The 20,290-nt window shown below is 46.3% G+C and overlaps 2 protein-coding genes across 2 annotated transcripts; one reads left to right on the plus strand and one right to left on the minus strand.

Annotated features, from left to right (window-relative positions):
• The first annotated feature begins 4,525 nt into the window (after window positions 1-4,525).
• LOC125507432 (cell number regulator 2-like) lies at window positions 4,526-5,682 on the plus strand. The gene is made up of 4 exons (XM_048672010.2): window positions 4,526-4,763; window positions 4,867-4,938; window positions 5,046-5,258; window positions 5,380-5,682. The coding sequence occupies exons 1-4, from the start codon at window positions 4,616-4,618 to the stop codon at window positions 5,448-5,450; spliced, it is 504 nt and encodes a 167-aa protein (XP_048527967.2). The 5' UTR covers window positions 4,526-4,615; the 3' UTR covers window positions 5,451-5,682.
• Window positions 5,683-9,644: 3,962 nt separating this feature from the next.
• LOC125510896 (putative aldehyde oxidase 2) lies at window positions 9,645-17,265 on the minus strand. The gene is given in 9 exon segments (XM_048676184.2): window positions 9,645-10,360; window positions 10,452-10,550; window positions 10,635-10,935; window positions 10,937-11,658; window positions 11,754-11,972; window positions 12,100-12,309; window positions 12,441-12,703; window positions 12,841-14,511; window positions 16,995-17,265. Coding segments are annotated over 9 exon segments (4,068 nt in total). The 5' UTR covers window positions 17,158-17,265; the 3' UTR covers window positions 9,645-9,940.
• Window positions 17,266-20,290: the final 3,025 nt, after the last annotated feature.

Raw genomic sequence — 20,290 nt, forward strand, 5'->3', positions numbered from 1 at the left:
CTGGAGCTGGGATTCTGCTGCTCCACCAATTTGCACTGCGTTGGCGCTGTCTCCACGGAGCTGGCTTCGAGGAGCGAGAGCGTTCGGGGCGTCTCCACATGCGGAGACGCTGAAGCTGGCCGCGGGAGACGATCCGAACGGGGCCTTAGTGTGAAAACGGGTAAACCCTATGGTTACTACGCATGGAAATTGAGGCTGGCCCAAGTATATTGGCAGTGAGTATCTCATTCAAGAACCTTTCAAGATCGTTTTTTTTTCTTCTGTGTTTTTTTTTCTTTTCCTTATATTTCCTTTTTCTTTTCTTTTCTTTTTCTTTTTTATTCTTTTTATCTAGTTTCCTTACTGGGTTTTATTTTCTTTCTGGTTTTTCATTTATTTTTTCTGTGTTCCTTTCTAACGATTTTTCTTACTAATTTCTTCTTTTTCATTTTCTTATTTTTTTCGATTTCCATTTCAATGCGGCCTACATTTTCAAAATTCACGAACATAGTTGAAATTAGTGCATTATACAAACTCACAACCTTGTTGGGAATTCACAAATATTTACTAAATCTGTGAATTTTCTGACATCAGATAGATTTTTTGAATTCATGTTTTTTTGGATTCTTGTATATTTTTAATTTGCAATAATTTTTAAAAATTGTGAAAAAAATCAAAGCCGCAAATTTTGTTGAATTCATGAAAATTGTCCAATTCACGAATATTTTTTGAAATTTTTGATTTTTTTCATGAATTTTGTTCGTATTCATGAATAATATTTGTGACTTTTGGATTTAACATAATATATTTGAAATTTCTGAATCATTTCAAAAATTGCGAACATTTTTAGAGTTTATGAACATTTTTTATTTACAAAACAAATAAAATTCATGAACATCTTTTAGATCTACGAAACAATATAATCCACAAACATTTTCTCAGCCAATTTCTGAATGTAAAGAAACTTTGTATTCGTGAACATTGTCCAATTGGAGTTTCTTTTCGAAATCACAAACATTTCGGTGACCACTTTTCGGATTGATGAATTCTTTTTATATTCAGAACCAATTTGACAATTGTGAACAGTTTTTGATTTTCACAAATATTTTCTGAAATTCCTGAACATTTTAGAAAATATATGAATAATTTTTAAATTCAAGATCATTTTTTGAATTTCAAACCATTTAAAATTCATGGGTATATTTTAAAATAGGCAAGAAAATTGAATTCGCAAACATATCTATGACTACTTTTGTAATCTAAGAACGTTTTTCGAAAAAAAAATTGTAAAAAAGTTTGGAATTCACATTTTTCTTAAAAAATCAACATTTTTAAAAATCTATAGAGTATTTTAGTAGAATACTAGAAAAATAAAAAAAAGAAAAAAACTCAATCAGAAAATTCTAAACGATATGCTTTTTCGGTCGCGCTCCAACAGTCGGCCTGGCTAGTTAGCTGTGGCGCGCTGGCTGATATGCTTGTCTTGCTTTGTGGAGACAGAAGCTGGTCTCGCCTCAGCATCGCTACTCGCTACTAATTGGCTGGGCCAAGTAGCTTCCTCCAGATAATTTCGTTTTCTGCTCTTTTTTTCATTTGTTGTTTTTTTCTTATGTTCATGTTAAAAATGTATTCCAAAACTTATTTTTTTAAGTAAACATGAATTTGTAAAATGTGAACACAATGTAAAATAATTGGTTTACACAGCGTAGAAAAAAGTGTTACCATAATTTTGAAAACTTTCATAGCATTACAAAATGTTCATGTGTTTCAAAATATTGCATGTGATATTAGAAAAAATATAATATATTTCTTCCATGTAAATAAAAAATATTTCGTACAATTCTCAAAAGCACTTTACATTTATAAAAATGACGCATTTAAAAATGTATTCATGACAATTTTAAAGAATATTTATACAATGTACAAAAAATGTTCGCGTAGTTAAAAACATATTTCATAGCCATCCAAAAATGATTATGTATTTCAAAAAATTAACACATATTCAAAAAAAAAACATGTATTTATAAAAAGGTTAATTACTTATTTGGAAAATGTTAAGAATTTATAAAGATGTTTCGGATGCATAATAAAATGCACAATGTGTATGAAAAATGTAAACATCAAAACAATATTTGAAAAAAAAAGTTTTCATGCATTTCAAAAATGTTTTGCGCTTATGAGAAAAAAATTCCTGATGCACACAAAGAATGTATAATATGTGTGGAAAAATAGTCGTGTGTTACAAAATAAAATAAAAAGTAAAGAAAAAGAAAACCAATAAAAAGACAGTCCACCGAAACCCGAAAGATAACCATTGAAATCGGACACAAAGGCCGTTGAAGACCGATACTGAAATAAAATAATGCTACGGCGCCGCCCTCCAGCTGGATCGAAGAACAACCAGTGCCTAGCCCAGTGCTGGTTTATGGCCCGGGCCACCATATAGTCAAACAGAAGTGCCAAACCAAACTTGTCTCCGCCATTTGTGGCTTATGCAACATGCTATCAATTGTATTCCTCTAAACATTATTGAGCAATAAAGAGTAAACGTGTTTTAGCCTAAAAATAAACTTGCCTCAAAAGAAAAGGTGCCAAACCGAACGTTGGCCAAGTCACCTCAGGTTGAGGTGATCTCATTTATTATACTCTACTCCTTCCGTTTTCAAATATTTGTTTTTTTAGAGATTTCAAATGGACTACCACATACGAATGTATAGATATATTTTAGAGTGTAGATTCACTTATTTTGCACCGTATGAGTTACTTGTTGAAATATCTAGAAAGACAAATATTTAAAAATAGACGAAGTATATGATAGTTAGTCCTCACAGATGCATAAATAAAGTATCATTTGTCAAACAAACAAAAAACGCGAATCCGCGCCACCCTTGCATGGCAGGATAAGAGAATTTCATCAACAAATGCTCATCAACTCAACTTGAGATAGCTGACCACACATGCCAGAGATGTTGATGTTGACACGTAGTGCGTTTGCCTTCAGCCTCTCGTCGCTGGACTCTGCTGCATGTAGTGGAGAAAGCTAGGTGCTCCGCCGGCCGGAGGCAAGCTTACATATACACAGCCAATAACGTACGACCAAGGGCGTCCGTCCACGCAACAGCGAGGTTCGGCTAGCCATCGATGAGATCGATCGGCAATGCATATGTATCATGCATATGATATTAGTGTATGATACTACCTTCATAATACATAGTATTATATATTAATATCATATGATATTTTATTTATTATTATACATGACATAAAATAGCATAACATTAATTATGATACAGTACTCTCTCCATTTTTATTTAGTTCGCATATTAGCTTTAGTCAAAGTCAAGCTTTACAAACTTTGACCAAGTTTTTAAACAAAAATATTAAGATATACAATAACAAATCAACAATATTAGATTTATTGTTGAATGTACTTTCACATCGTATAGATTTATTATGATAAATGTCTATATTGTTTTCTACAAACTTGGTCAAACTTTACGAAGTTTGACTTCAGTCAACTCTAATATGCAGAGTAAATAAAAACGGAGGGAGTATCATGATATGATACTGCACCTTCTTTTTCTTCATTTAATGCTACGACATTTCATCAAAATTTCTTAGTTGGCATACATGATACTAGTTATGATATTATCACTACGACCACCAGCCTGTACTTAACTGTCGAGTTACCTGACGACGGCCGTCAGTAGGCACGGGACTCTCTCTCTCGCTCTCGGGCTGTTGGAAATGATCTTGTATCCGAGTTGTAATCAGGTTGGTGTCTGCCTGCTGTTTGGCTGTGTTCGAGCCATTACGAGTCGTTTAGGTTTAATATAAAATTGTGGTCAAGGTAGGTTGCCGTGTGATCGATTAGATAATATAGCGGTCAAGGCTGCCGTGTGACTAGATTAGTGAAGCTCTTAGCCACACCATTGATATGTTTTTTTTTGCGGGGTGCCATTGATATGTTTTCTCGTGATTTGTGCTTCCAAAAGTTTCCAAAAGTGTACCCGTGTTCCATCAGAAATAGTGAATGGCGAGCTGAACAAAACAAAGAAATAGTTATCCAGTTTTTACAAGATTTTTTCTGTTTCCACTTTCATGATTTTACTATTTAGATTAGAAAAAAGAGAGTACCCTGGCTTCCTCATCATGGGACGCACACAGCCAATTTCCACTTTCATTTTGTAGTTTCCTTTTCTATTTCCGTAAAAAAAAATCTGAAAGGGACGGCTTCCGCTTGGTTTTCATCAATGCATGACGGCACGAGATGGCAAAGCGCACGCATAAACAACCTTGGACTTGGACATGCTAGTGCTGCGCTGGTAACAACGAATCCGGCTTGCCTGCTCCCTCCCCATGCTTTCATCTGTGCTCCCACTTTATCCTACAACTGTTTTTTTTTTCTAATCTAATCATCCCCCTGATTTTAAGAAGGTGGGCCGGGTTTTATTTTATTTTAATCAAATCAAGCCACGTATGCGGGAGCACGGATGGGCACACACGAGAAAAGCAGGCAAGTCTCGTCCGGTGACAACCGACGTTTAACTGTCGCGAGGCCCACATGGCGGCCGGGTGAAGTCGGGCGGAAGGAACCCGGCTCCGTCGACGTTAAATACGCACACTACGGCCGCTCATGCACACACACAAGTCCGGCGAGCTTCTCTCTGATAGTCCTACTCCTGCAACCCCAAGTCTCCGTCGCAGCAGCATCCCCATGGCCAGCCTCAACAACGCTTCCTGGTCCAGCGGCCTCTGCGGCTGCTTCGACGACGTCGGCGGCTGTAAGCTCATTAATTCCCCAGATAGAAGCATGCAATGCATGCATGCCCTGGACCCTGGTTGTGAGTGAACTTGTGATGACCGGGCCGGACGTGTGTGCTGCAGGCTGCCTGACGTTCTTCTGCCCGTGCGTCGTCTTCGGGAGGATCGCCGAGATCGTCGACATGGGCGCCACATGTGAGTTAATTAATTTTTCTTGTCTAGACGACGATCGAATGATCTATCTATCTATTGTCCGGTGAACCAAGAACTAACGACGGCACGAACGGACGAGCTCTGCCCAGCTTGCTGTGCGAGCGGGACGGTGTACGCCGCGCTGGCGTCGATGACGGGGATGGGCTGCCTCTACTCCTGCGGCTACCGCTCCAGGCTGCGGGAGCAGTACCGGCTCAAGGAGACGCCCTGCGGCGACTGCTGCGTCCACTGGTTCTGCGAGGCCTGCGCGCTCTGCCAGGAGTACCGCGAGCTCAAGTCCCGCGGCTTCGACATGGCCCTCGGTACGTACGCTCTACTACCAATTAATCCTCGGCGAACCTCCATCACTAGTTAGGACGCATCAATGGCCGGCTGCGCGTGGAGGCGTCTTACCGGCGTTGATGTTGTTGTCCGTTGGTGCAGGATGGCAGGCCAACATGGAGAAGATGGGGAAGACCACGGCGCCGCAGACGCACGCGGGGATGACTCGCTAGAGCATCCATGCGGCCACCGACGATGAATCCATTCCATGGTCGTCAATGTCAGCTTCCAGCTCAAGATGAAGAATGCCACCAGTGTACGGCGTCTACTTATGTCTTGTCGCGAGTCGGTTTGTGTTTGTGATCGATGTGTAGTGTGCCTTTCTGTTGTTGTAAATCGTCGTTTCCCATCCGTCCACCTCCACCATCTGTGATGTTTATGTGGACATTTGAATAAAAGATGTATCGGTCGGGTCTGTCTGTGGAAGCAGAGTCCATCATCGCCCTATAATTATGCTTTGAATTTTATGTAATCTTAAGCGTATGAAGTGTGGGCGTGTATATATATGATCAACTAGAAGGATACGGTAAGCTACAAACTAATAAGCGTAGTAGCTCAAATGGTTAGATTCCTCATGATGGAACTAGTCCATCTGGGTTACTATACTAGCATTTCTAAAGACAACAACTCTTTATTTCTCAAGATAGGAATTCAAGATAAATAGATCCGCACTCAAATTTCAGGCTTGTGTCCTTTCATCTAGAATGGTTGTTATTTGGTCTTTAGTGAGCGAAGTCATTTCCTAGATAGAGTTCTTTGCCCGACAAAAAATGAATCTTGATCTTTCTTCTTGATAGTTTGTGATCGAGGCAATCTCACAATTTCGATCTTGCTACTACCACTATGCCCTGAGTTACTAGGGCTACCTGAACTGAAGGAGCCCAAGTCCTAAACTTGGCACTCGTGCTTGAATTTTTCTGGATTTAATTTCAGAGTTTTTGATGATGTTCGTTCGGTGAGAGGGAAAGTTTCCGTCGACCACGAGACGTCTGTGATGACTTCATCGATCTCAAGATGTTGTGTTGACTCAGTTCCTCGGAGGTGCTCATAGGGTAGGGCATGCATTCATCCGTCCATGATGAGTGTATGTATGTGTATGAGAGCATCTGCGATTGTACTGTGTTAAACAGTAAGATATGTGTGTGTCGTTGGATTTGTTTAACATAAGAATGATGCCTCACTTAGTAATGGGTCTTTAGACTACTCACTCAGGACGGTGTATGGCAAACCCTGCTATGCCAAAAAGACGTGTCTCGGTCTTATTGAAAACATGACGACTCACACTTTTTGGTTGGGCTAATGACGGCAAAGAAATATATTTTCCACTTTCGATCCTTCATGATAAAAGATGGGCCAGAGATTTGTTTCTGGGAGGACAAATGGCTATGCAATGCCAGGCTCTGCGAACATATCCAACTTTGTACCGCATTGCTCGCGATAAGAACGATATATACTATTGCGCATGTGCTCAGTTCATCCCTATTAGATATTGTTCCAGGCAGGATTTGATTGGCCTTCACCTTTTGTCATGGCAAAATCTTTTATCCTGATTGGATAAAAGATTAGCCTGACACAAGAACAAGATGTTTTATTTGGAATCTTACTACACCTGAGCCCTTCACAGTTGGCTCTATGTACCGTGCACTCACGCATTCAGAGGTTCCAGAGGATAATAACCAGAAAATTTAGAAGTCAGAGATTTCCATAAAAGTTAAAATCTTCATCTGGTATCTACGATACGAAGTTGTGCCAACCAAGACAACCTCGCCCATCGCAATTGGCATGGAAGCAGGAAGTGTAGCTTTTGAACTCATGATGAGACAATGAAAACACCTCTTTTTTCAGTGTAAATTTGTGCATTCTACATGGCCAGTCATCCAAGTAGCGATAAATTTGTATCCGCCCATGGGTATTGCCAATACTTTTGACCATTGGTTGGACAATATTTTAAATAGGTTCAAAACGCTAACATGGGTGGGAGTGCATGCCTTCTTATGGTCGTTTTGGCAACATAGAAATGACTTGGTATTTAATGGCAAAAAATCTTCTTTGTAGGTTATTCTCCGGACTTGCTTTGTATGTTGCCTATGCTACAATGAATGGAGTGCCAATCGTTGTTCAAGACGGTCAATATGTGGTTGGATCAGGTGGCTATTGAGGTTTTTTTTTTCTAAAATGGGTGACAACATAGTCTCCGGATCAGTCCACCCCCGCGTTCGACATAGGCATAATGTCGGTTATATGACTCTTCTGTTGATGACATGTCAAATTTTATTTTCATTTTGCCAGATTGTTGGTTTTGTCTATGTGCATCTTAACTATGCAGATACCTGGTGTTGCTCATCATGCTTTGGATCCACTTGATACTTGACTTGGTTCTGCTTCCCCTCTTTTTTTAAGAATACTGAGTCATGTTCTTCTCCTACCAGTATCGAATAGAACATGCTGAACACGATCTTCTTCATGGAAACCTGCTCAATTTAGATCGGGAAAATTGTACATATTTTATGGAACCATGTGCGATGGCTCGAATCTGTAGTCAATCCTACTTTTGATAGGACCAGTTGACAATTGAATCCAATTTTTCCCTTTATTTAACTACCCATAATAGTGCGGAAAGAAAACCCGGAGGAAGAGTGGCCTTGAGTTTCTCCTCCCTTTGCCTTAGGATTCGATAATTCTCTTTCTCAATGGGACGGGGAAGGGATATAACTCAACGGTATATTTTGAGTCAACAAAAGTGATTTTTATCAAAAATAAAAATAGGGGAAATGCTACACGAGATGGCCAAGGCATTGCTACGTTCAACTTCATTTGATCGAATGAAATAAAGGAGTTTGAAGACGGATTGTGTTCACTCGTCAAAGTTGCAGTCAGTTCCATCAAAAGCAAAGAGGGCAACAAATAAAATGCAAAAAAGGTGCTCCCTCCAATCCATAACAAGTGTGGCAATTTTGAACTAACCTTAGTTCAAAACCTCGATACTTATTTTGGATTAGAGTGAGTAGTTCAGACCTCAACCCAATCCCTCGTATATACAGGATGTGGGAACGTCATAGTTCATATACCCCTCTCCCTCCATCACACCTCGGAATGTTGAAATTGTGCTTTAAGTTCTCTAGGCTCTTTTTTTTCGGGTGAAGTTCTCTAGGCTCTTGAGAGGAAATACCTATAAATTCATTGGTAACTTTGTCCATACTATAGTTTTAGAAACTGAACCGGACCATTTGTCTGACCCAAAAACCGTGAGCAAAGCCTTGCCCTGTTTTCTAAGGAAGACCGAAAAAATATTCAAAAAAAGAATGTGCATCAACAAGGAATCAAACACCTAACCTTCAAACAAGGCATGCTAAAGACCTAACAACCAACTAAGCTAAACTAACAATTTATGATTCATTATTGGTTTACAAGGAATCAAACACCTAACCTTCGGGGACATCCGATAAAAATATTGTATGTATTCTCTTGATGTGCGGTCATACTTTTTAGAAATTACCTGAAACATTCCTGTTTTTTATCGCAAATGAACCGATGAACCGACGGCCAACTAGTAAAATCCTAAACCAAGAGGCTCATCGGTTCGATTGCCGGTTAAAATTTTTAAACTACGCCAGCCATAAAATATGGATTTGCTATAAATACAGGATCTTAAACTAACACACCATAGACAAGGTACTCTTCCTTGAGATACCAAGCTCCATGCCGTGAGCATGGATTCCACCAAACAATTTCAACCATGAAACTTTGCTAAAGCTTTTTATTTCGCCTTTGTATTCGATCTTCACACATTAGACATTATGGTCGTTCCACTTGTAGATATTGTCTTTAACATCCCCTCCACGCGTCCACACACAAAAGTTGCAGAACCTCCGATACCTTTGTGTCATTTGTGCAAACTGTCCAGTTTGCTTCGTAAAGCCACTAATCGTTAACTCAACTATTCTAACTGTCTATCTTAGATTTACAAAATCTTAAGGGCCGGTTCTTTTGATAGCTTAAAAGATAGGATGTGTCTAGGGCACATCTAGATGTGCTCTAGTTATTGCACATCTAAGTGAGTGAATCAAGCATAAAGAGAAAAGGAAAAAAGATAAAGAAAATATTCACACGAATCTCAATGTAAGATCAATGACATATGACTTAGATGTGCAATACTTATGGCACATCTAGATGTGCTTTAGCAAAACTGTAAAAGATAAATCGCCTTCTCTCTAGCTTTTGTCATAAGCAGCCTCTCTTATTTGATTGGGGTTTCTAAACTAGTAATTTAGAAGTCACAATAAATTTAGCAATGATTTTTTTTTTTGCTTGGGAAGGCAGTTTATTTTTTAAGCCGCTTAAAAAAAAGTTGCCACAAAAACTGGCCCTTAATACTGTACCTCAAATTTATTTATACAGTTTTCCAACGGTCCTTGACTTCATATCATCACCCAGATTTGTAACAGGAACTGAAGTCTTTTTATCCTCATCACTCAAGCAGAATCCAAGCACGTGCATGCGTGCCGTTAGATGAAATCCAACGCTTCAAATCGATCCACGTAGCTAGTTGTATGCTCCCTTCTCGTCTATGCACACCCGCACACAAGCAGCGTCCCAAACCTTCGCTCGTGTCATTTACAGTACACACGTGTCACGTTTCTACATATATTTCATGCAAGTACCATCACGCCTTGACGGCGGCGTTGGGACCGGCGGCGGCAGAGGAGAGGCTCTCGAGGTGCCTCTCGACGACGTCGAGGCCACAGAGTTCCTTGACGTCGGCCATGGTGGCCGGCACGTCCATTTGGAACGTCAGCGGCGAGCTGGCCGAGAAGTCCTGCCTGGCCGCCCTGATAGCCTCCCGCATCGCGCAGTGCACCGACGCCGCCATCAGCAGCGGCGGCTCGCCGGACGCCTTGGAGGAGAGCACCCGCTTCTTGTCGCGCGCGCTGGTAAGCAGCTCCACGTTGAGCTGCTTCGGGATGGTGTCCACCGTGGGGATCTTGTACGTCCACGTGCCGTCGTTCACCACCAGCCCGTCGGCGTTCGTCGTGTACTCCTCGTTGGTGAAGAACCCAACCCCTTGCACGAATGCGCCCTCCACCTGATCCAACAATCAAAACTGAATTCAGATTCCAACGATCTTCGGCGACACCAAGCAATCATGTAGCTGTGCCGATCGGCGGCGAGCTCACCTGGCCGAGGTCCACCGCCGGGTTCAGGCTCTGCCCGCAGTCGTACACCAGGTCGCTCCTCAGGATCGTCGTCCCCCCAGTAAGCACGTCGACTTCAACCTGCAATTCGGGCAATTTCTCAATCAGAAATGAATATCCCTTGTTGTTATGATTTGGCGATCTTTGGACCATGGATCATGGTACCTCGCTGACGGCGGCACCGTAGTTGATGTACTTCACGAAGGCTGGGTCAGGCGTCCAGTACGCCTGCGCCGACAGGTTCACGCTCGCCATGGTCGCCTGGGTAATCAAGGCCTTCCATGGCACAGGCTTGCCGGACTTGGACTCGAGGCTCTCCTTGATGGGCTTGAGCCGCTCGACGAGCGTGGCGCACGACAGCCGGACAGCCTCGCAGCTGGTCTCGGACGTGGTGCTCCCGCCGGTGAATCCGCCCTGGATCATGCTCAGCGTGTCGGCCTGGATGACACGCACCTTGTCGATGAGCGGTCATCTGCTTCACCTTGGTATATAACCCCTGCCCGATCTCCACGCCACCGACCTCGACGGCGATGGACCCATCGTTCATGATGGACACCTTCCCGGGCGTAGGCCGGAGCCTCACCTCGTACGTGATCGGCACGCAGGAGATGCCCCGCTTCTTCCACCTGCTCCCGCCGTTGAACCGCTCCACCGCGGCCGCCCTGCTCCGATACTCCGGCGATGAAGCCAGCTTGTCGAATATTTCAACGAGGCTGTACGTCGAGGCCTCGCCGGCGGCGTCGCCGTAGAACTTCGTGAGGCTCTCGAAGCCGTGGAGGTTCTTCCTCCGGACGGCGTTGGTGTCGGCCGCGAGCGCCGACGCGACGTGCTCGATGATGGCCTCCGCGATGAAGCAGCCCTGCACGTCCCCGGGGCCGCGCATGGCTGACTTGGACGAGACGTTGGTCTTGCACACCTTGACGTCCAAGGCCAGGGCGCCCCAGTTGTACTTCTTCAGAGCACCGACGATGGCCGACGGGAGCGCCGGGCTCACATCCGGCGATATCCCGGCGTTGATGCCGAGGTCGAGGTGCAGCGCCGTGAGCGTGCCGTCCGACTTGAACCCCACGTTGTACTTCACCTTCATCGGGTGCCGCCCTCCTGCCATGATCATGTCCGTCTTGCGGTCGAGGTACATCCGGACTGGGCGCCGCAGCTTGAACGCTGCAACTGCACACGCGCATGCCACCTGATAACACAAACATTTCCTCCATGGTCACAAGATTGTAGTACAACTTTTTGTTACTGTAAACCTCTGCTTGAATGGTTGGGGCTTCCACTTACATGGCATCCTTTCATTGCCTTCCCGCCAAAGCCGCCGCCAACTCTCCTTGTGACGATGCGAACATTGTGGTACGGAATGCCGAGGCAGTCGGCGACGACATTCTGCGTGACCTCGGGTATCTGAGTCGAGGCATAGACGGTGATGCAGTTATCTTCGTCGGGGATGGCCAAGGCGGTCTGAGTCTCCATGTAGAAGTAGTACTGTGATTCAAGTTTCACCTGTTGGAAATTGACAATGATGCTAGATGTGAGTATGTAGTGATCCTTGTCTGAAACTATGATGTAATGATCCTTGTCTGAAACTATGAATATAGACAACATCCTATTACTAAACTGAAGTATGTACCTCTCCTGATAAAATCTTGTGATCAGCTTCAGACATCCCTTGCTCGAAATCCCCAACTGGCTTAGGAGCCAAAAACGGGGGAGGATGGAAGTAGCTGTCATGTTGGATGGCATCCTCTATTGTCAGAATGGGCGGCTCGAGATTCTCGGTGCTATACTCGATGACGGCTTGCTTCGCCGCCATATAGGCGTACTTCTGTGTTTCAGCAATCTGATCCATGGCAAACCAAAACGATAATAATATGGTCAGTTCCATCCCTGAAAATTTTGGGTAAAACATTATAGTACTACTGGTTGTGCATTTTTTCTGAAACTGAGTTCAAGTGGTTCAGAAGTAGGTACCACAACGCCAACGTTTTGACCAGCAAATTCAGAAACCGGATCACCGAAGAGCGCTTCGTCTCCTAGCCCCGGGAAGCTGGATCCAATATTCCTTCCACCGGCAGGAATGTCCTTTGCCGAGATAACCGTGATGACCTTTTTTGAAGCCAGAGATGATTTGAAGTTGACACCTTTGATATGGGCATGAGGGTGTGTGCTGTAGATAAATGCTCCGTAGAGGCAATCCTTGGGTGCTGGGATGTCATCAACATACACAGCCTCCCCTGAACAAGAACCAAGAATATTGTCAACTGCATGTTTCAGAATAGAAACTAGTGTACAATAGCAGAGGAAACATAGCAGATGGTTGAGCATTGATTGGACTAATGTACAATGAACAAAAAGAACTACCAAAACATACCAGAAGCTTGTAGCTCGGCCCCGGCTTTCGTGGTCGGCTTGCCGACAGGTTTATATTCTTCAGTGAAAACCAGTTCTTGCCTTGAGCGGATCGGCAAATCATCGCTGGCAACCTTACTTTCCTTTTCCAGTGACGACGCGCCATTACCATTCATGGTTCCATTAGTAGATAAAACATTGGTAGTAATAGCCTTCGCCGGTTCATTCAGGTTGTTAGCAAGTGAAGACAGGAAACTGAACAAGAAACTGACAGCCAAGCTGACTCTGTACTCAGGGTGTGTGGTGCCTTCTGACGGCGAGATAGCATCTTTCAGCAACCGAACCGCTTCAAGTATCACAGATGCACTCATTGATTTCCCCTTCAAGAATTCCTCCACCTTCCAAGCCCGTGCCGCGTGATCGACACCGTAGGCGCCGAACGCGAGGCAGATTTCGTCGACGATGAGCTCCCCTGATGCTGCATCCCCTGAAGTCCTTGCCAGGAATGCAGAATTCACATAGGACACAGCATTGCCGAACGGTCTCGGTGCTGCACGAGATGTCTCGAAGATGACATTGTCTGAACCCCAATCCGGGACAAATATGCTGAGCAGTATGGTCTTGGCGTCACAGGGAGGCTGCTCCAGAAATTCCTCCAATGTGAGGCACAGCATTTTGGAAGCCGTCTGGATGGTGACCGTGGAGCCGGCTGCGAGAAGAATGGTGGCGATGTCCGATGGGAATTGCAGCCGCTGCGCCATGATCACGTTCCCGCCGACGGTCGCCGTGTTGCGGACGAACGGCGAGGCCACCTTGCTGAGGTGACCGGCGATCTTTCTGAAGACCGGAGTGCCATCGGAGAAGACCTCGATGGCTTTGGAGATGGACACGGCCGCCCCGATCTCCACCCCCTTGCTGCTCCTGTCGATGACGGAAAGCTCCGGGATCCCTTTGATGTCGATGTACTTTTCGTACAGGTCTTGATCCTTGTACACTCCGGCGCCGGTGTTTGACGCCACGATCTTGACTGAATTCCCGTCGAACCAGTTGGAATCGAAGAGGCTATGGAGCTCCTGGATGCTCCTGGGATGGTACCAGCCGTCCTCGCCGGCGATCGCCGCCGGCACATTGTTCGTCTGCTGATCAACGGAGGCCTTGATCTCGGACTTTAGGAACTCCGGGAAGGTGCAGACGGCGCCACTGGAGTATTCCGGCAGCTTGCCGACCTCGGCACGATCAGCGCTTTTCTTCCAGAAGGAGTTGAGCCCGAGGTCCTCGAGGTCGACGTCGGCGGCGAAGCTCTTGCAGGCGTCGACGATGGGCCTGTAGCCCGTGCAGCGGCAGAGGTTGCCGGAGACTGCGTGCTCCGCCTCGCACGACGTGAGCTTGGAGAACCCTGGCGGCGGGCCTGGCTCGCCGGCGGCGCCGGGCTTGTCGGCCTTGACGAGGGCGGAGAAGATGGACATGCACATGCCGGGGGTGCAGAAGCCGCACTGCGAGGCGTGGAAGCCGGCGAGGCGCTTCTGGACGGGGTGGTAGCCATCGCGGGTGTTGCCGATGCCCTCGCTGGTGGTTACCGAGCAGTGGTTGAGGCTGCCGACGAGCGTCAAGCAGGAGCTCGCCGAGAACTCGGTGACCTCGTCGGTGGCCGGGTCGTACTTGGAGATGAGCACCACGCATGCGCCGCACCCACCTGCACGCAGCAACGTGACGCCGTCGTTAATTAATTAGAAACACACCAGGCTAGACGAATCATATAATGAGAAAGAACAATTCCTTCAAAAACATAAAAAATATATTTGCTGAGTGGAATAATTTGCTCCTGAATAGAACGAACAATTTGCTGAATGTAAAAATAAGAAAAATAAAATAAACATGTATATGTTTGTGTTCTTTTAGATGTCTGAAGTTTCATGGGAAGGACAAAAGTATTGTGACCTATCATGTCTCTATGAAACGTTTGCACAAAGATAGAAGAAATGAATTATGTCTTGACATCTTGTACTCCCTCGGTCCCATAACATAAGAATGTTTTTGACGGTATTTTAAGATATTCTTTTATGGTTTAATATTCATGGAGGCAAGTGGTGGAGCTACCACCCACAACAAAAGAATGCCAAGGCCACGACCAAAAGATGCACATATTTAGCAGTTGACATATTGTACATTTGTGTATGTATTATACCGATTTGAAAAGCATGTGTTACTTGGGACATTTTTAATTTGAGTCATCCAAATCTTTTAATCCAATTTTGTTAAGTATCTATCCGATGGTTGTGAACAATTGTCACCTCCCTTGACTATGTTAATCATTGTCTCATAATTAAGTACTCCCACCGTAAACTAATATAAAATCTTTTAGATCACTAAAGTAGTGATCTAAAAGATCTATATTAGTTTATAGAGGGAGCACTCTTACTAGTTCATTATGCATACTTGAAGTTGTTTTTTCAGTACTTAAAGAAATTGTTTTTTATGTGATACTTTTCTTTAATAAAATGTCGTTTCTTTTGCTTTCTTAAAAGGGAACGTATGCATTTAATATAAAAAATGATGATTATATTGTTTTTGTTTATTTATGTATGTTAGCTCATTGTACTTTGCATCTGCACCATTACTATTCCACCAAAATAATGATGAGTTGGTGTAATACTTTTGATCTAAGTTGTCAATGATACTTCCATCGACGGCTCCCGGTTTAAGGTGAACAAGACTATTTCTTAATTCCATACTCATGGCATATCTAATCTGTACTAATTCACTCTATGCGGTTTGTTACGGATCACGATTACTACATGTTCTTATATTATGGGACGGAGGGAGAGTTTCTCGTCAAATTTTGTGTGGGGAGCCTGCCTATATGGTCTGATTAGTGGTCTGTTTCCCTAAAGTCATACTCCAAGTATATTATATCAATATAAGAAGGACACGCATCTGGTACAATGATATGGGCCAAAGCATGCCACCGAAAGTCTGAAACACTGTCGCTGTATATGTAGCAAACTGATACGCGTGCCAGAGTTTTCTAAAGATGGTTTGGTTAGCTGCAGCATATGGGACCTGACCACCTAACAACAAAAGATAAATAATTCCACATCGGAGAATATATTAGGTCCAATAATTTGGGATAGGTTAGTTCGCGCTGCATGCATGCCCTGCTCCACTGGGAGAAAAGCAGATCGGCAGCTAGCGTATCCGGCCTTTTCACTCCATCATGCCCGATTGAAGTGTAAAGTACCAATGCTTCGGCCTAACTTGTTTCAAAAAAAAAAATGCTTCGGCCTATCATTTTCTTAATTCTATGTTATCCCGAACTTAAAGTGAAAGATAGAAAGTCTCCCACTTAGCATCGCTAGTGAGTGCACTTTGTAAAACTGCACGCACCAGTCAGTTCATCAAAAAGCTCAAGCTGATGGAAAAAAATGGGCTATGCATTTATACGTCAACACACTTGAAATAACCTCTTTGATTGGAGGTGCATCAAAGTGTTGAGAGCAGCTAGCTGGAAGGTGCAAGGAACAAGTGCCCCGACATGAATAGTTGTGGACTTGTGGTGCGTTGATGAATGAGCTAAGTGTATAACGATAGCTGGCCAGCCAGCACCAAAAGAAGAGAAGAAACATAATGTATTCCGCACGGATATGATGGGTCCTGGCTAGGGTCGGTATGTGCCGAGGAGGAGAAAGCGATGAGCCATCGACATTTTTTGTGGTTCGTGATGAACGAGCGGTAGCGCTGGTAGCTACGTACCGTAGGTATGGTATTAGGGAGTAGCAGAAAATGAAGAGAAGAAGCAGCACCGATGTGGTTGATGGCCCAAGAGTGGGTACTGTGGATATGTCTATGTATGTATGTGCCGTGGTGCCTACGTGCACGTGTACAGAAACTCCTACCGCCACCTATTTTCTATCTCCATTCCTGTGTGTTTCGTGGTTTGATTCCATACGCCTACGCGCGCGCGTGTGGAGCGCGTGCGTAGAGATCGACGACGACCAAGCGATCCAGGAGCAGGAATCCGGTCGGTCGGTAAACTGAAAACGATGGCAGATCAACTCCCATCGACTCGTCGGTTCGAGGGCTTTGGGCTGTTCATCCGAATAAGATTCTAAACGATCGAAACTGCAAGGATTAAACCGAGCTAGCTAATGGAGTGGAGGGCCGGCTGGTGGTGCTCACCTTCGCCGCAGCCGAGCTTGGGCCCCCGGACGGGCGTGCGCGTGCGGAGGAACTCCAGCAGCGTCGTCGACGGGTCCACGCCGGCCGCCTCGCGCCGCACGCCGTTCACCGCCAGCACCACCCGCTCCCCCGCCGTCGCCGCATCCTTCCCCAGCGACCCCATATCTCTCTCTCTCTCTCTCTCTCTCTCTCTCTCTCTCTCTCTCTCTCTCTCTCCCTCTCTCTCTCTTTCTCTCTCCCTCTCTCTCTCTCTCTCTCCACGACCCACAGCTTCGTCCTGGATCCAGGTGCACCACTCAGCAAGTGCGCCGAGGCCGGTGGCCATACCTCTATCCTTTATACGGGGGCTTTGCTAGAGGATCTTTGCTACGATTAGTTGCAAGCTATGCAGTGACGTTGGACGGGGGCAAAGCGACGGGAGATGGCGTGGGCGTGCGCTCAGCGCGCACGGGTCACGTGGAGGCCGGGGAGAAATGGGCGCGGTAGATTTGAGATCGGTGATGGATCGTGTGCGCTCGAAGACGAATCCGGTGCAACGGAGCGATCGAGGCCGATGCACGCTGTATGGGTAGTACATTGCATGTGCTATGATGCTAGCTTCACGAGAACCTTTTCCGCTCTTGTACTAGCAGTACTCCTACTCCGCTCTCTGGTCTCCACGCAAGCGATCAAACGGATGGGAAAGGTGATAATAATATTTAGTATGCCAAGGCGTGAGTGGCAGGCAAGATTTGCTTCATTTTGCTCTTCTTTGTTTGTGCTTTAGACTAGCCACAATAGAGAGTAACATACACATTTTTTTACACTATATTACTATCTTTATAGTGGGTAATAACTTAAGTGTGATAACATGCAAAGATTCATTTATTATGTTATAGACTCATATTGCATCGGGACATGTGATGTTAAAGTAACTAGCTAAGTTACTACAACTAGCTCTCTCCTCATTAACTCAGTGCCACATAAGCAAATTTGCTGAGTTGGATCCGATGTTACTGCTGAAGTTACTCCCACTATGGCTAGTTTTAGAGCATCTACAGCCTGACTAAGCAAATTCGGTCACTCAAACATCTGCGGACGCGTCCGAATATGTCTGTGGACACTAATCAAACACTTCTCAATTTATGTCCTCCATATTCATACTCCTCGTATCTAATATCTTATATCCCATTACTCATGCAACGTAAAGATAAATTACGTAGGTCATTGCACAGACCATGAAACGGAGCTACATATGCACATTCCGATCACCAAAGATCACAGACGGATCTCCAAAAGCTACTCAAAGTTCGCATAATCCACAAACGACAACTAGAGACGTAAATAACTAGAAGTTAACTAGGGAGACGACAGAGATTCGCCACTTTCTCGCCGGGTCTTTGCCTTTTTGATCGCCAGCGTAGCTGTAGGCGTCGGCTACAGGTGGTGGATCATCGGAGTCATTGGCGGAGGAGCTGTGGTCGTCGCCGTCTTTGTCGGAGTCGTCGGAGAGGACAATGAGCCCCTTTAGTCGCCAGATGGACATGTCTTGTTGCCGCTTTATCTTAGCCAACCGAGCCGCATCTGTCGCTGCCTCATTCACCTCGCGCTCCGACTGCTCTATGGCAAGCTGGCGCGCCTTCGTGTTCTTTCACCATAGGCGGCGAGCGTCTGCCTCCGCCGTCATGAGCGACCGGCGGCAGACCCAAGTGAGAAGCCGCTCGTCCTCGTCGGGCTCCACCGGCATCCCGCGGTGGCAGCGCATGGACTGCAACGTAGCCTGCCTCTCCCTTGTCCGCCGCCTGCCGCGGCAGGCAATGCGCGCCTCCGATTCTAGAGTGCACGTGCAGGCCAGCGCTGCAGAAACTAGCACCCACCATTGCCTGGGCAGAGCATCGGCCGGTGGGGGAAGAGGAAGATGCGGGGGCGGAGTAGACCGCGCTGCCCTGTCGGAGCCGCGCACAGGCCGGGAGGGGCCACCGCCGGCGTCAGCGTTGCGCTGACGTGGGAGCGGCGACGACGCTGCAGATCCGGAGCTACCCCTGGTGTCCACATTGGACCGCTTCAAGGCAATCCGGAGGGCCAGCTCCTCGTCAAGGTCGACGTCGAAGCCAGAGTGGCTGGCAGAGCTCGACATTGCGCCTGATTGGATCAGAATTGGAGAAGGAAGAGAATAAGACGAAACGAGAGAGGAGAGCGAGTGAGCTAGGGTTCCGAGCGAGGAGCCGGGTTGGGTTTTTTTGTGGGATCGATAGTGGACTGGGCTTGTCAGCTCCGACGTGGCGAACGAGCCCGGACATGCCCGGGTCGTCTCATATCCGCCCTACATTTGGGCTGGATATGAGCGGCGTCAGACAGTCTAGACGTTTAAGGCACCCCAATTGATCGATTTTTTATAACTCGATCGGTCACCGGTCCACCCGCCCCGGCGTTTCAGACGGGTTCGAGGCCTCCGGCTATAGATGCTCTTATAGCTTGGGTCTCCTTTCCTCTCGCTGTGCCGATGTATTAGAGCATCTACAACCGGACCACTCAAATTCGCCTCACACGTCCGGGCGGGCCGCCCGGTCACTGCCCTGTCACGATTTTATTGACCCAGATGAGCCTTTCAAACGACCCTCAAATGTCCGGACTGACTGGCACCCCCCTTATCCAACCCAAATATGGGGCAGATATGGGGGCGCCCGGGCACACCCGCCACATCGGACCCAACCCATGTTGGCCCACCGACCCTACTTATATTCGTCCCCATCCTCTCGCTCGAGCAAACCCTAGCCACTTCACTCCACTCCCCTCCGCCACCCGAGCTCACCTCCGGCGGTTTTGCGGCATTCTGTGCCATGGCAGGCAGCGGATCGGACTCTGACCAGTCCGGATCTGTCAACTGGGGTGTTGTCCCGTGTGGGTTGGGGGAGGCAATGGCAGTCCGCTTTGCACTCCGCCGCTCCTGGGAGGACAGTGCCCGGCCAACGGACGGATCCGTCCGCCGTGACGCCATAGCGTCGGCTCACCAGACGCTCTGGTCCTCTAGTCCTGGATCCTCGCGGTTCCACTCGGAACACCTCTCCTTCCCTATCACCGGCCGGGCAAAGTATGAGTCCCACCAGGAACGGGTGGCCCGCCATGGGAATGAGAGGATAATGGCCGCCGAGGCCTGTATCGCGGTGGAAAGGGCGGCGACGGAGGCGGTGCGGGCGGCCGCAGAGGAGGAAGCCATCCGCGTCCGCATTGTGAAGAAACGACAGCGGAGGAACACGTGCGGCCTTGCCCGCGAGCAGCATCGGGGCGGTCCGTGCCATGGCCGGACTGCCATCAAA

The sequence above is a fragment of the Triticum urartu genome, chromosome 5A (genome assembly GCF_056163025.1).
Source record: "Triticum urartu cultivar PI428250 chromosome 5A, HENAU_Tu73, whole genome shotgun sequence".
Lineage (NCBI taxonomy): Eukaryota > Viridiplantae > Streptophyta > Magnoliopsida > Poales > Poaceae > Triticum > Triticum urartu.